The sequence below is a fragment of the Crocodylus porosus genome, unplaced genomic scaffold (genome assembly GCF_001723895.1).
Source record: "Crocodylus porosus isolate Cpor-Errol unplaced genomic scaffold, CroPor_comp1, whole genome shotgun sequence".
Lineage (NCBI taxonomy): Eukaryota > Metazoa > Chordata > Crocodylia > Crocodylidae > Crocodylus > Crocodylus porosus.
The window spans coordinates 7,694,233-7,711,219 of NW_017728911.1; the positions used below are offsets into that span (position 1 = coordinate 7,694,233).

General features: G+C 46.4%; 1 protein-coding gene across 1 annotated transcript in view; it reads left to right on the plus strand.

Annotated features, from left to right (window-relative positions):
- Window positions 1–16,987, plus strand: part of ACSBG1 (acyl-CoA synthetase bubblegum family member 1) — a 69,770-nt gene that overhangs the window by 34,169 nt on the left and 18,614 nt on the right. Inside the window, exons 7-10 of the mRNA XM_019533380.1 lie at window positions 7,762–7,911; window positions 10,756–10,932; window positions 14,283–14,464; window positions 15,450–15,680. Coding sequence (XP_019388925.1) covers window positions 7,762–7,911; window positions 10,756–10,932; window positions 14,283–14,464; window positions 15,450–15,680 — 740 coding nt within the window. The remainder of the gene's footprint in view (window positions 1–7,761; window positions 7,912–10,755; window positions 10,933–14,282; window positions 14,465–15,449; window positions 15,681–16,987) is intronic.

Here is a 16,987-nt window from a genome sequence, read left to right on the forward strand (position 1 = left end):
GTCCTGTATTCTGGCTAGGAACCTACGTGAGCGGTCAGACCTGGCTGACTGCTCTTCCCAGCAGATGTCTGGAAGGTTCAGGTCACCCATGATGACCACGTCCTTTGACCTAACTACCTCCGTGAGCTGACTTAAGAATTCCTCGTCAAGCTTTTCCCCTTGGTTGGGTGGTCTGTAGTAGAACCCCACCATTAAATCTCTTTCCCCTCGACTGCCTTGTATTCTAATAAATATTTACACTTAATAAATCTACTGGATATAAAAAATCATGGACTTAATATAGACATCAGATTTATGATACATTATAACCTACCTGACATCTGATTCACCAGTCTGCCTGATGCTGACCATTTGCATTCCTTCACACATTTCCCACCCCCTCCCTCTGCAACTGCTCTCTACCCGTTGTCTTCCAAACTTCCACTCATTTACATTTTCACAGACTTCTTGTCACACTTTTAGATTCTTTTCTACTTTGGAGAACGCAGAACAACACCAGAGTTTCCCAGTTCCTGAAGAATGGTGTTTGAGCTGGAAAGCTTGCAAATAACCTTTTTCCAACTATTTAATTGGTTTAATAAAAGATACCACATCTACCCAAAGAAGCTTGCCTACTTATAGGAAATGTATTTGTATGTTATTTGCCTGGTTCATCTGAATACTGAATTGAAGCCAGTTATATTGGATCCAGGATCTAACAATTGCCTATGTTCTCTTATAGTCTACAGCCAATATTTTGTGTCCTAAGAAAACTCCACTTTTGATAATCTGTCGTGTTTGTCATAAATATTTTTATTGAAAGGTAATAGTTGAAGTTAAGTAGTTCTAAATGTATAAAGAATAAAACATCGCTTCTAGTTTCTTGGGGTCTTTCTTAGATCTTGAAATATTTTGGTAGTAGAATAAGGGAAAAAGCCAGGATCAGATGTACTGCCTGTTTTAGACCTCAGATTGAAGTAATGGAGAGGGAGGGGGAAAAACAGGATTTCACAGAACTTGATCTGAGTGCAAGAGTTTTCTCTCAATTTTCTTTTATAACCTCATTGAAAACACTTTTCTAGTATCAATATAAAAATAAACCTGTTGTTAGAAACTGACTGTAAAACAAGAATGGAATTTCCTTACCCGATTTAATTATCCACATTGAATGAATCACAAAAAGTATAAACTATGAACTGTAGAGGAATGTCATATACTTTCAGTTTTGACAATCTAGCAATTGAACAGAAGCAAGGCAAAATTGTTAAATGTGTTTTAAAATATTTAAAATTTCTTCTCTCTGAAATAGGAAGCATCTAATAATGCAAAGTCATCTGGTTTAGAAAAATGTGCTATACATAATGTGGAACAATAACAGATAAAATGCCATTTGTGATGTGTAGAAGAGCTTAGTTAAACTAAACATCACTTATTGAATAATTGTGAATGGTAAAAATAAATTGATGCAGAATATTCAGCTGCTAAATTGTAAGTGCCTGAAAACTTTAGGCAATCAGGACTCGTAATAGAGATATCTTTTATTAGACCAACGATTTTTGCAAAAAAAAATTCTTTAATTACAAACTTCCAGACACAAACACCCTTCATCAGGCAATGGAGAAAAGATTGTAGAAGTTCTCCTGGGTAGGAATGAAAGTCCATATTTCATAGGATTTCACAGACGAGTCAATAGATGGAAAACTCTGGGCAGTCAGTTCATAGCTGGTATAGATCCTCTCACTTCCTGTGAGGATGTATGATGATGCAAATTACCTTGAAACAAAGGCAGGAGCAGGATCTCAACTTTCAGATGGTCACAGTTGCTTCCTGTTTGGGAAAATATGAAGATTTCATTAAAAAAATTGACTAAAATTCTATATCTTCCATGTGTCAGGTATCCAGGTTGTAGCCATATTGGTCAAAACCAATACATCTATGTAAGTTCCTGTGGCATTCGTTTGTGCGCCTAGCTCTTAGGGACCTCTCAGGTTTTGTGGTTTTGTTGGGATCTGGATGGTTTGGTGCTTGAGTATATGCCTTGGAAGGCCTTCAGGGTGGTTCTCATCTGCTATGTCTTTGATGGAAAAATAATTTATTATTGGGAGTAAGATGTTATGTCCTACCTTCCCTGAGGCTTCCATAACCAGGATAGTCCAGTTTCCCAATTCAGGGCATCACCTCCCCTGCACCCCATCTGATGCCATCCTTAAGGTATTATCTTCTGCTCACCTCTAAGATGAGCTCCAGAGCTGTTTTGTCTGGTCTTGGTTGTATTTTTTGGCTTCAAAGGAAAAAATAGACCATCACTTTGGTCTGGGTTCCCTGTTGTAGCAAAGACTTGCTAGCAGTCTCAGCTACTACTGGGTTTATCTTATTACGAGTGATGTCCTTGCTCCTCTGTTATGTTTATCTTAGTCCAGACTCTTGGCTCTCTGTTCCCCTTGCAGGGTCTCTGGCTATCCAGTCCTGTCCAGAGGTGTCTTGTACCCACACCTCTTCTTTAGGTAAGTCATTTAGCCCTTGTGGGCTTTTCCTTTCTTTGTGTGCCCCCTCGTGGGGCACCCACCACTGCTCCTCTCTGGAGCTTCCTCCTCCCTGGAGGACAACTTTACAAGGTTTTTCTACATACCTTGAGGTACCAATGCAACTCGTGATCACTGTGATGCTGGGGTGGATGGAGCGTCCCACAGGAGTGTGAGGGGGGGCCTTCCACATGCTCAGCAGTGAACCTGGAAGTGGACCAGAAATACTTCCGGTCCACTTTTGGGTCTGCCAGAGAGCATGCGATTGGGTACAGGGGGACCCCGGGTGCCCCCCCTCTGACCCAGGAGGCACCAGTTGCCGAGCCAGGAGGGTGCGGGGCAGCCCCCAGTGCACTCCCAGACCAGAAATGCTTCTGGTCCACTTCTGGGTCTGCTCCCGAGCACACTGGGAAGTCTCCCTTGCTTCTGTGGGACGCTCCAAGCGCCAAAGCAGCGCAGCATTCATGAGCCCCTGCTACCTAGAGGTATGTAGAAAAAACATTTAAAGCTGTCTCTATGTCCAAATCTTTGAATATTTTTTAATCTCTCTGAATCGATTAGGAGGGTTCTGATTTGATCCAGAGAAATTAAAGGGTCCCTTGATTCAATTTGGATTCGGAGATTCGGCCACCAAATCAGGCCATATCTCTGCCAAATTGAATCAGAGATCGAAGCTTCGCACAGCCCTAAATCCTGCCCTTATGAGGGTCTGGGCGCAACCATATCTAAGGTGGCTTGGACAGCTTTACCCACTACCCATGCTGTTACCACAGGCCTGTCCCAAACTGCTGTCTCCTCACTTCTTCCGAAATTGCAGTCCATTTCCTCCATGCCTTCATTTGCTTCTAACTGATCCTTTAACCTGGGCTGTCCCCCGCAGGCTTCCATCTCTCTTGTGGGCCCAGGGAACATTCCTGGGAGATGTGTCTGGACCTTCCACATCAGTAGCATATCACCCCATGTCTTGGGTATCTGGTTGGTCCAGACCACATTGTGTCATCTCTAACTTGGCCTCCCGTACCTTCGTATCCCCTTTCCTTGACGTGATCCACTTCAGATGCTGCAAACACCTCAGCAATTCTCAACGCCTCTTCAGCTGTCTTTGTGTCTCATCTTTGAGATCTTGCACGAACTGTTCTAATAAAATCTGGTTCACAAGAGCAGCCCTGTCTATCTTTTCAAATGGAACCCACTTATTCAATAGATCCTTCAGGAGATGCATCAGGGTCTGAGACTTTCAATCGTCCTTTCCTTTTCAGGCTCTGAACAACCTCCGGTAATGCTTGGCTGTGAGTTCCAAGTGATGTAATATACCTCCTTTGACTCTTTTGTAATCATAGGCCTCTTCCCTGGGGATCACCTGATATGCCACTTGAGCTTTCCCTATAGTTAGGGATCCTATTTGACTCACCCATTGTAGCTGGTCGAGCCCCATTTGTAGCACTGTCCACTCAAACGATTCCATATATGCCTCCACATTGTCTTCCCTTGTCATTTTGTGCACATGGAAGGTGGTCCAATTCCTCTGCATCAATTCCTGTTGTTGCTGGACTTCCAATACTTTTGTGACAGCGTGTAACTTTTGGCTCAGCAACTCGACCTAGTGTGTTAGGTTCACTTCCATTTGTATATTGGCCTTCAGGGTTGCTTTCTCTTGGTTTTTCCCAGCCAATGCACCAATTTGTAAGTTCCTGTGGCATTTTTTGTGTGCCTAACTCTTAGGGACCTCTCAGGTTTTGCTATTTCATTGGAATCTGGATGGTTCGGTGCTGGAGTATATGTCTTGGAAGGCTTTCAGGTTCGTTCTCATCTGCCATGTCTCTGATGGAAAAATCATTTATTATTGGGAGTAAGATATTATGCCCCACCTTCCTTGAGGTTTCCGTAACCAGGATAGTTCGGTTCCCGATTTGGGACTTTGCCTCCCCTACACCCCGCCTTACGCCAACCTTAAGGTATTATCTTCTGCTCACCTCTAAGATGAGCTCTGGCAATGTTTTGTCTGATCTTTGTTGGGTTTTTTGGCTTTAAAGGAAAAAATAGGGTACGGACCTCACTTTGATCTGGGTTCCCCGTCATACCAAAGACTTGCTAGTAGTCTCAGCTACCACTGGGTTTACCTTATTACAAGTGATGTCCTTGTTCCTCTATTATGTTTATCTGGGTCCAGACTCTTGGCTCTCTGTTCCCTTTGCAGGGTCTCTGGCTATCCACTCCTGTCCAGAGGTGTCCTGTACCCACACCTTTTCTTTAGGTAAGTCATTTAGCCCTTTTCCTTTCTTTGTGTGCCCCATCCTGGGGCATCCACCACTGCTCCCGTCTGGAGCTTCCTCCTCCCCAGGGCTTTCCTGGCCCCACTGGAAGCCTCACTTCTGGTCTCCTCCCCTTGTGCTTATTATCCCTTTAGTGTTTATTATAAAGAAAATGAACAGAGATAGGAGGCATGGTGTGTGCCACATTGCTTTATTTTATGTATTCCCTTTATCTTCACCCTTGGATCATCATACAGTAGTGCAATTCAAATGATCAGGCTCCCCATGGAGCTTTTAACTCTGCCCTAAGGGGCCAGTACCAGCATACCGCCATAAAATGGGTCCATGCTGGGGCGGGAGCCAGCTTCGGCTCTTTCTGGACTTGTTGTGCTTTTTCCCATTTTTTTCCTCTTTCATCGCTGCGGCATTTTTCCCCACTGCGGTTTTGCTCCCACCGGACTTCTGATTATCTCTGCATCCCACTGGCTCAGGAACTCTTCACTTTGAGGTAAGTTTTGCATCAGGGCCTAGCCCCTATCACAGGCTGCAACCTGGATACCTAAGAACTTTACAAAGGAAATGGCATTAAGTTGACATGTTATGCTCCACAATTAGAAAATATATCTGAAAACATCACTGATCCAGGAACAGATATGTGACCAAGTACATCCATGGAAGGGTGTAGTTATTACACCAGTTGTGATAAGAACATATGGTAGTTGCTGCTGTTTGTTTTCCATACAGGAAATTTGGAGATCAGATCACCAAAGGCAGAGATGGATGTTTATTAGTTTTGAGATCAGAGATAGGAAGAGGTATCTGTGTGGCAGGTAGACAGACAGCTGGCATAATTGTACAATGATTATCTGTTGCTGTAACTAAGAGAAACTCTGACTTCTCTGGATGACATTGGTTTTCAACAAGCAAATCTACAAATCAGTAGATGCGTGTTATAAGCCTGTGTGAAGCGTTAAGTATTCGCTTTGGATTCGGATTCAGCCAATTCAAAGGGACAGCGATTCAATTCAGAGATTCAAATTACTATCCTGATTCGATTTGGCTGAATCAGGTCCGTAGATTCGGTGCCGCTTTGGAGATTCGGCCATAGACTAAACAGACAGCAGTCCTCACTACACTGGACACAGCTGCCTCCAAGTGGTAAGTCCATTGTGCTGGGCAGAGCGGGGAAGGAAGGGCCATGCAGGGGGTGCAGATCAATGTCCCCACAGCGAGGGAGGGATTGGGGCTTGGGCTGGGACAAGCTGCCCAGCTTGGGGGGGGGTGGGACTTGGAGGGGGGGAACAGAGGGGTACGGGATGCAGGCACAGCAGCACTGGGAGTGGGGACTATGCCCTGCTGCCGCTTACTCATCAGAGTGGGGGGTGCAATGCAAGCATGGCTTACTCCAGGCAAAAGGGAGCAAGCAGCAGCAGGGCATAGCCCCTGCTCCCAGTGCTACCATGCCTGCATCCCACACCCTCCCGCACCAGCTGGGCAAGTGGCAGTGGGATGTGGGTGCTGCCACCACTTGTCCAGGTGGGGCAGTGGGGCATGGGATGTGGGCAAGTGGTAGCAGTACCCACATCCTGCGCCCCTCTGCCCCAGCTGGGCAAGTGGCAGCAGGACATAACTCCCACTCTCAGTGTTGCTGCGCCTGCACCCATGCTCCCCTGCCCCCCCGCCCATGTCCTGTGCCACCCCACCCCAACTGGGCAGCTTGTCCCAGCCCCAGCCTCAATCCCTCCCTTGCTGTGGAAGCGTTGATCTGCCCCCTACCACACACACACACTCCTTCCCTCCCTCCTTTAGGAAGCCATAAAGGGTGTCCATAGCCATTCCACATTTTGGAACTGTGTTCTGTAGGGCCCCCTAGGGTTGGTGTTTTGGAGGAAGGACAGGGTCAAGACTTGTAGACTGGAGATTCAGAGAGGGAACTTGTCTGCCACAGAGGCTATTTCAGCCATAGTGCATTTTGATGCAAAGTGTATCTTGAGATGAAGGAATCAGCCCTCTCAATTGCATAAAATCTTCATTTCTTCTCTCAGCCCCTCCAGCCAAGCCCATTTACTGAGCACAAGCATAGTAGAGGGCCCAAGATATACCTCTCTCCATGGACAAACTTCTTGCCAGGAATAGCTTTGGGGTACTGTCCTTGGTCATTGCTCCTTGGATAATTCTTTTATAAACCATCTGAGGCCTCTACTTGCACTGAGAAGTTAATCATTTGGCTGCTGGTCTTCCTTTCTGTGCTGTGATAACGCACCCCAAGCCTCTATTAAAAATGAAACCAATGGGATTTTAATGTGTACATGGTACATTCAACAGCCTCCTAAATTCAGTCTACCTCAATATACCTGACAGTAACAAATAAAATATACTGTCTTAGATTCTCCATTCTGCAAGAGCTAATCTGCAGTGAACTGAAGTCTAGCAACATGAGATAGAGCAGGACTCCTTGTGCTTTAACTTTCAGGCCATGGTGGCCCTGAGCGGAAAGACTGCAACCAGAAACTTACAGCTGTTTTTGTGCTTTGAGTAGTGAAGTGGAGTCAAATCAGTAGTCACATAATTAAATACTACAACTATGACAACAATGACAATGCTACTTTTATGTAGAACCTTTTAACTCAAGCATCTAAAGGCTTATTACATATGGAGTGGACAAAAACAGCATATTTGAAAGTGGCCAAATTACTTGGTGTTTTAACTTGAAAACTTTGCTACAATCTCCATTACAAGAGACCTGTGTTATCAGGCTAGAACAAAGAATAATGTTCCCATTCATCAAAAGATATAATAAAACTTCCATGTCTTTGCACACTCCACTTCCACTAATTGCATATTAAGGGATCAAGCTCAAAACTTTTGGGGTAACTAGTGAAGAAGGGTCTGTGTGACATGGACGTCCAATCTATAGTCCTACACCAGGCTCAGCCCCAGAGCTATTTGCACAGGGGAAAATCATATTGACTTGATATATAATTTTTTATTTTAATTTTACTTTCCAGATGGAAGAATTTATGGAGCTGGGAAATGAGATAACAGATGATACACTGGATGACATTATCAACTCCCAAAAACCTAATCAGTGTTGTGGTTTAATATACACTTCTGGAACAACTGGGAAGCCAAAAGGGGCCATGCTGAGTCATGATAATGTAGGTAGTCTAGATATACTTTGAATATAAAAAATCTTAAAGTGTGATGGTATTTATTTCTGTTCCTTTGTAATAGTTGAAATGTGGTCATGGTGAAGACTCATGCAGTAGCTAAAGAAACTTTTTTCAAACTATATTTCTGAAAACATGCAAGCAGCAAAAAGCAAGAGATAACTAAAAGTCATTCAAACTAGTACTGCACAGATTATCAAAAATCATGCATGTCAGATAGTCATAGGAGTCTGACATTAGAAGCTTCAGCAAGAACATATTAAACATGACCTGTGTGTTAGGGGTGTGAGAAGCTTTGGTCGCTGATTCGATTCAGCGGAGATCTGGCCCAATTCGGTGACTGAATCTCCAAAACCAAATTGAATCAGGACACCCACTAATCTCTCCAAAGCGAATTGGAAGCCTCTGATTCAATTCAGAGAGATTCGATGATTCAGCTGTGGACATAGTTTTATATGTTTTTTCTATATACGTCAAGGTACCAGGCACATTTTGTGAATGCTGAGATGGTGGGGCAGATGAAGCGTCCCAAGGGAGCATTGGGGTCCCCCTGCATGCTCAGTGACGGACCTGGAACTACTTCCAGTCCATGTCTGGGTCTGCCATGGAGTGTGCGGGGACCCCCCCTCACCCACTGGCTCAGCAACTGGAGCTTCCTGGGTCTGGGGGGACACCCGGGGTCCCCCTGTGGCCAGTCACTGAGCTGGTGGCACGGGGAGTCCGCCGCCAAGCACACAGGGGCCCTCCCATGCTCCTGTGGGATGCTCTATCCATCCCACCACCACAGCATTCACGAGCCGTGCCTGGTACGTAGAAAGAACATATAATGCTGTGTCTATGGCTGAATTGCTTATTCTCTGAATCAGAATCAAATCTGCAGATCCCGATTCAGTCAAATTGAATCAGGACAGTGATCTGAATCAGCTAATCAAATCACTCCTCCCAAACTGGACTGAATCCGAATCGAATACTGCTCACTTCACATACCCCTACTAAGTGTAGCATTATTACATTTGTAAATTACATTATTTCTAGATTCTCCTGATTAAGTAAAGAATAGCAAAGTTTCATGTATTTTATAGTCCTGTTCTTCACAAAAGCCCTCTCCATGCTGCTGCAAACAGTCCTAGAAGGAAAACAGATTTTTCACAAAAGGCTGCTCACAAATGGCAAGATTGTTGTTGTCTGTTGCATAACTATGCAGTGGAAGAAGGTCTGAGAAAATGTACTCAAAAGGGAGGAGGAGGAAGAAAAATGTCTGGATGCATGATGCACTGGACTTGAGATAAAATAGGACTGACTAAGTCTGGCAAATCTTATGTTCTTCTATCTCAAAAGGGTCCAATGGTGTTTCCAATTTTGCTGCCAAACTATTCCTGGCTGCAGCTCCCAAACAGGCTATTTTTATGCTGTCCAGTACAGTGGAAAACATCCATTGCCTGCAACTGTGTTGCTGCCTTCTTTAGTCACAAGTTTGTCCTTCTGTCCATATGGAGATGCAGTGCTGGGTCAGGCCTTTATGTCCCTACCCCCATGCTGAGGGATTTTGTAACCCTAAGCAGACAATGCAGCTGCACAGTTTAGAAGACCTTCTATCATACCACTTCTGTTCTTTTCTTTTACAAGACTTCTCCAGTACAGCCTTCTACAGAATGAATGGCCTCCCTGACTTTATATGTCAGACTGCTTCTTTCATATCTCTCCTGCAAACCCGCTTTACCCTACACTAACACATTCTCTTGTGCTTATTATCCCTTTAGTGTTTATTATAAAGAAAATTAACAGAGATACAAGGCATGGTGTGTGCCACATTGCTTTATTTTATGTATTCCCTTTATCTTCCCTCATACAGTAGTGCAATTCAAAAGATTAACATCCCAGGAGGGCATCTTTTGAGACAAGCAGAGAACTATCTAGAAAAGGAATGAGAAGAAAGGGGCATAAGGAGCTTTAGCCTGAGTAAAGCACCATTTCAAAATCCCATAAAAAATCAATGCTCTTGGGCATGATATCAGATGTGCTTTATATATTCTTTAGTTTTACTGATGTCTGAAATTCTGCCTGCAATGATACGGGATTAAGTCCTCTCCTCATGAATGACTTTGGCAAATCTTCTGCAAGGAACAAGTCTGGGTCTGTGGTTCTCACGATTAGCGTTCAGTAGTATCACCATCAATGCCTATCCTAGCATAACAAGCACAATATTCCTGATGATAAACGGTGCTGGCTTTGCTAACTGACTCTACCATGTGAGCTCCTGATTCTTTAAGTATACCGAGGGTTTTTTTCAAAAACTTTTTTCAAAACTTATCAGTGCAATGGGGAAAATGACAGTTTGACTGGAGTCCTTCTTATCCATATCAGGACAGCTCCAAGAGGACGATGCAAGCTTTCCTGTATGGCTGTCCCACTGTAACCCAGGTGGGGCTATTTTTAAATGTGAAGGAGTACTTCAGTCTCCTTGACCATTCAGGCTGTGATCCCTCTGCTGAGATTAATTTTCACACTGTTACTTTGTTAATAAGTATATATATGAATGTTAGGGGGAAGGGTTTTAGTATTCACAGTCCAGAAAGTAAAGAAAAGATTGTCAGTATTATGTTACATTACCTTACATATCTGCAACTTCTTGTCCTTCCACAACAGTTTGTCTTGCCATTTTTTTGGCTCTGAATGGGCTGTCAGATGAGTAATAATCATATATGTTAAAGGTAGGGATACCTTTAGCAATACCAGTATCTCATTCAGAAGGATCCATAGATTACTAATAGAATATAGTTATATTAGAAGAAAATGAAAATTATTTTTAATGGTGTATTAATTTATGCACAGATAACTTGGACTGCCACACACTGCAGTAGAGCAGGGGACATGCAACCAGCAGAAATCCAGCAGGAGACTATTGTCAGTTACCTTCCACTCAGCCACATCGCTGCTCAGATCTATGATCTTTGGACTGGTATCAAATGGGGAGAGCAAGTCTACTTTGCTGAGCCAGATGCTTTAAAGGTACCTGTTATACTTTACGTTTAAGTGATTTTTTTCAGTGGCAAAAGCCTTTAGTAAAGCATTTGATTTTCAAGGAGGTGCAGGAAGAATTGCTTATCTTATATTAACATTTTGGTAAGTTAAATCCAGTGATTCGTGTACACCCAGTTTCCAGTGCCCAAAGCCTCCACTTTTCTTCTAAGCTTGACTTGAGTAATGCCTGGAAATCTGGATTAGATATATCTTTAATATTTTTAAAAATTAACTTAAATGAGACCAGATCCTCAAGCCCCTGTTAAGACAGCAGCTTGAGGATTCCCCTGCAGTCAGGCAGAGATTATGAAAGTGTATTTTGGAGATGGAATAAAGCAGCAGTGGGCAATTATTTGAGCCCGAGGGACACATGGGGAGGTTTTGTTGAGCTGTTATGGGCTAGGTAAGCACCCTCTTCTCCCACTCCCAACAACTTGCCAAAACTCCCTTTGGGGTTGTGGGTGGGTGGAGAGCAGTGTTCAGGAGTGGGAGGTATATGCAAGACTGGGATCATGGGGTAGGGTTGTGGGGCAGTGACAGCTCTAAGCCAAGGCCTGGGCCCATTTCCTGCATGCCCCTGCCCTCTGGTGGGGTGTGGGGTATGTGTGAGGGGAGGTATGGGGGGCGTGTGCATTGTATGTGTGTGGAGAGGGGGCTGCCTAGGTGCTAGGTCCTGTAAGCCTGCTGTGGGTGAGCGGGGGCAGGAAGTGCATGCAGCAGAACTTGTGCGGATGGTCCAGTCCATGCTGCCCCACAGTGTTCTGCATGGGGGCAAGCCCCACCCATTCACATTGGGGCAGCCCACACCATGCTCCCTCCAGTGCCGGTACCCTTGCCGGGTGGTGCTGTTATGCTCTCCCTGCCTCCGGTGGCAGCTCCTGCTCCTGATCTTACCACTGCCACACTGTGCTGTGCCATGCCTGGCAGGCAGCTGGCTCCTGCCCCAGCTTTCAGGGCTTCAACTCACAGGAAGGCAGCTGGGAACAGAAGCAGGAGCCCTGTGCACTGGGTCAGGAGCTACCTGACTGAAACTGCTCGCCCACCTGTCCAGAATGACATGGTGTGGTACAGTGTGGCAGGCAAAGGAGCATCAGCTTTTGGCGAGCTGTTCCTGATGCTGCTGTTGCCAGCTGGGTGCTGCTCTGCTTGCCCTCCCCACCCCGCTCCAGCAGCAGCTTCTTTTCCCATTCCTGCCCCTGCCATACTGTACCACACCACTCCTAGTGGCTTCATGGGGCTCTGGCTTCAGCTCCTGCCCACCTTCTGGTGGAAGGCAGCTTGCAGCTGGAGCTGGATCTGGCACCACAGGAGCCCTGCACAATGGGACAGGACGCATGAGCGACTGGTGCCTCCTAATACTGAGGGGGCACCAGCAGCCGATCACCAACCAGAGGGTGGCCAGGGGTGGAGAGAAAAAACATTTTTGTGGGGAACTGAGTGCATGTGTGCATGTGTGCACGCATACTCCCCCCTCCCTCCCCCTGCACACAAAAGTCTGCAGGGGGAAGCAGTGCAGGGAGAAGAAAGGGCCACGGGGCAGAGGGAGTGAGGCTAGGGCTACCACCAGGCAGGGATGGGGCTCAGGGTCCACTGCACCCATGCGGCTGTCCCTTCCCCTGTGCCAGGGGACATTGCCTGGCGCTGGCAGCCACTGCTCCCCAGCCCTGCACTGGCCCTGGCTGCCTCCCTGCACCAGCCCCGGTCTAGCTCCAGCCCCACAGTGTCCAGGGGGGCCCGGAGCTGGAGTGGGGCCAGCTTCGGCTGCACCACCAGGCTGGAGGAGACAGTTCGTGGGACCCCTGCCCCGCCCCATCTCAGTCATCCCTGGGAAGAGCCTGGCGGCTCCTGCAGAGTTGGGGCACTGGGGAGCCAAGGGGGACATGGCCCCCCCTGAGCTTTGCACAGCGCAAGGTTGGGCTGCAGCTGCGCGGTGAGTTGGGCTCTGCCTGCTCCGCACCTCCACACCTCACTGCAGCCTTTGAAAGTAGTACGCCGCCATGTATGTCCCATCACGGGGTGGGCCAGGTAGCGAGGCATATAGCGGCATGCCACACCAGTTTCAAAGGCTGCAGGAAGATGCAGAGCAGGCAGACCCCATCTCGCATTGCAGCTGCAGCCTGCCCTTACCCTGTGCAAAGACTGGGGGGGAGGGGGAGGGCGCATGTGCCCCCTTGGCTCTCCAGTGCCATGACTCTGCAGGAGCCACTGGCCTCTGCTTGTCCCACAGCCTGGCCCAGCTGGGGCTCCATTCACTGTGAATGAGGCCCTGACCAGGTTGGGTCATGGGACAATCAGAGCCCAGTAGCTCATCCAGGGCCATGGCACTGGAGCCAGGGGGTGGGGGGAATGTGCTTCCCTTCCCCCGGCTCCGCTGCAGCGTGCACAGTGGCAGAAGCCGCCAGGCTGCAATTGCCCCACGACCCAGCCTGGCTGAGGCCCCATCCTCTGGGACAATTCCTACAGTGCGGCAGGCATGAATGATTCAGCCCTGGCCCTACCCCACTCCCTCCTGCACTGTGGGGGTCTTGATCTCCCCCCACCCCCAGCCCAGAAACTAAAGGAAGAAGAAACCTTACCTACCTACCTGCTGTGCTGAGCCAGCTGTGAGCCCAGTGCGCCCCTTCCCCCTGCTGCAGCAGCCTGCAGCCGGGTTGCCCTGGCATTTGTGGGGGCTGAGCCCTGTTAGCCCCCACTTCTGCACCCCCAGCAGCTGATCCCCGCCGCTGGCGGAAGTTCCATCAGCAATTCTCGCAGGGCGACATGGCCAATCTCAGGGGGTGCACGTGCACCCCCTACGCATCACCGGAGCAGTGCAGCAGGGGCAAGATCAGAAGCAGGAGCCAGTGCTGGAGGCAATGGGAGCAGAGCAGCACCTGGCTGCAGCCGCACCAGGAACAGCCTGCTGGACACTGCATGTGCTGGCTGGGATCAGGCTGCTGGTGCCAGCAGGAGCCTGGTGCAGGCTGCCCCAATGCAAGCAGGAAGGACTTGGCCCTATGTGGAGCCCCATGTGGGCAGCCGTAGCCTGGATCCAGTCACATGGCAGGCTGGATCTGGCCCACAGGTTATATTTTGCCCACCTCTGGAATAAAGAGTAAAACTACCTATAATCTTCCTCCCTCCCCCAACTCCATTGCAAATACATGTGCTATTCCCTGCCCTGATACAACTAAGGATCTAGCTGAAATAGGCCTTTTCCAGGAGTCTTTATTCCGACTAATAGTTCTTTGACTTTAAATGGTATTATCTATGTAACTACTGCAAGACAGTCCACTGCAAAGGGGAAAATCCCTATTACTAATTCTGACCTTTTGCAATATACTTTATTGTTTTAACAGGGTGGCTTGATCAACACACTGAAAGAAGCACAGCCAACATCTCTTATGGGTGTTCCTCGGGTATGGGAAAAAATCATGGAGAAATTAAAAGATGTGTCTGCTCAGTCAAGCTTTATGAAAAGGAAAATGATATCATGGGCCATGTCTGTTAGCTTAGAAAGGAACCTAAGCTCTTCAAGAAGGTACATTTAATAACAAATCCTACCTCAGTTATACCTTTCTTCAGTGACCCTAACCTTCTTGCAGTCACTGAGACTGCTTAAGTATAAACGAGCAACATTTTGCTCAGAAAGTCTGAGGAAAAATGTGAGGTTGAGGAAGATTATATCCCCTCTTGACACCTTTCTTCCCTAAAATTCTCTGCATTTCAGGAAAAGAATACAAATGTTTTGCCTAGTAATTGGCTTTAAGCATTGTATTTGTAGTCTTATATAGTTTTGGAAGAAATTACTGGGAAAAATGTTAAAAGCATCTTCTAAAATTATTCTAGATTCAGAATCTACCAGTATGTCAAGTTTGCCTGGATTTTTACAGATTTTCTTTCTAGCACAAGCAGTCCCACTTTTTGTTCTGCCCTAGGCTATTGTTTACTTACTGGAGACCCATTTCAGACTTTGATACATATTCTATGAAAATTAATTAAAGTATATGACAAGAAACCACTATATGCATAGCAATTGTATTTTATATTCAGAGTCTAGTGTATAGTTAACGATAGCTTCTGTTTGTAGACAAGCCGCAAAACATGACAGCAGTTGATTGTAAAGTCATATAAGTGTTGCTGAAAATCTCAAAACGATTCCAAAAGACATGGTCTTTGCTATGTGAATAGTATAGCAGTCTAGCTAGGTCCTACAAATTGCCAGTTAGGCTCTTAGACAATAATAACAGCGTTTAGTGGTCTGATCTTAAAAGAGAGGAATTGAAATGAAAAAGAATGAAGGAGCAGTGAAAATTACACTGTCCACAGTGCTTTTCCATAGACCCAACAAGTGTGTGCAAAATGGAAACATTAGGTATTTGGAATTATTTTTTGCAAAAATACAAATAGAAAATAACACATCTGGGCATCCAAAGTCAAATGGCAAATGACTAGTAACTGAAATACACACTTGATTTGCTCTCCTTTTAATTCTTTTGTCCTTTTGTGTGTTTTCTACTAAGCAGTGATTTGAAGCCCTTTCAAACAAGACTAGCAGACTATTTGGTACTTGCAAAAATCCGCCGTGCACTGGGTTTTTCTCGATGTCAGAAGCATTTCTCTGGAGCTGCTCCTCTCACTACAGAAACAATATATTTTTTCCTGGGTCTGAACATCCCACTCTATGAGGCATATGGGATGAGTGAGACCTCAGGCCCGCACTGCATGTCTGGGCCATATGTTTACAGGCATCACAGGTAAGTTTATATAACATTTTCCTTGCAGAAACCAAATCTCTGGTCTCATAAGAATGCCCATATTTATCACAGACTCTCTTACTTCTTGCTCCTGCTTTTTCTCTGGCTTCTATACTGGCAAGTAGGGCTGTGCGAAATGGGCCCTATTCAATTTGGATTCAGCCCAAATCGGGGACAGTGATTCAGTCTTTTGATTTGGATCACTGTCCCTGATTTGATTCGACCGAATCTGAATCTGAAGATTCGATGCTGATTCAGTGAATTGGACACAGGCACAGCTTTAAAAGTTTTTTTCTACATACCTTGAGGTAGCAGGCACAGTTTGTGATCAGTGCGGTGCTGGGGCACACAGAGCATCCCGCAGGAGCACGGTGGACTCTCCAGTGTGCTCAGCAGCAAACCCAGAAGTGGACCGGTCCTGGAAGTGGACCGAAAGTACCTCTGGTCCACTTCCAGGTCTGCCAGGGAGAGTACTGGGGGGGCCCCCCCACCCTTCCCACCACCCCTTGGCTTGGCGATTGGCTGCAGCAAGAGCCCAGGTGCCCCCTCCCCCCCTAGTATTAGGAGGATGTGTGGTAAAGAAAGACAAAGTCAAGTTAAAAGAATGGGGTTGGTGTGCAAACAAAGAGGGGAACTTAAAGGAATCCAAGGATGGTTTAGAAGGGGCAAAAGAGAAATGTAGTTTTTCTTCTTTCCCCCATTATTAGAAAAAATCTGTATGAAGCAGTTTGAGATTAGAAAGTAGGAATTACCGTATTGAATCAGATCTGTGATTCATCTGGCCTTGTGTCTTGTCTCTGCCAGTAACTTCAGAGAAAGGCACAACAATTATGCAGTGAATTGTGCAACATTTCTCCACACATGACTGGACCACAGGTATAGATGGCTATCCACTGTACAGGAGAGATTGAGTGGACAAAAGGGGTGGGGGTGTAGCTCTCTACATCAAGGAAAGATATGCGACCCTGCAAGCTGACATCGGCACCCAAAGTGGATGACTAGAGACCCTTTGGGTTAAAATCCGTGGGTAACACAGCATAGGGGTCACAATGATGGGAGTCTATTACAGACCCCCTACCCAGGATCAAGAGCTTGACCAGGAGTTCACCAGGGAATTTCATAGATTTCATAGACATTAGGGCTGGAAGGGACCTTGGAAGATTGAGTCCAGCCCCCTACCCGAAGGCAGGAAGTCAGCTGGGGTCATAGGATCCCAGCAAGATAAGCATCCAATTTCCTCTTGAAGGTGTTCAATGTAGGTGCTTGAACCATCTCCGGCGGCAGGCTGTTCCAGACCTTGGGGGCTC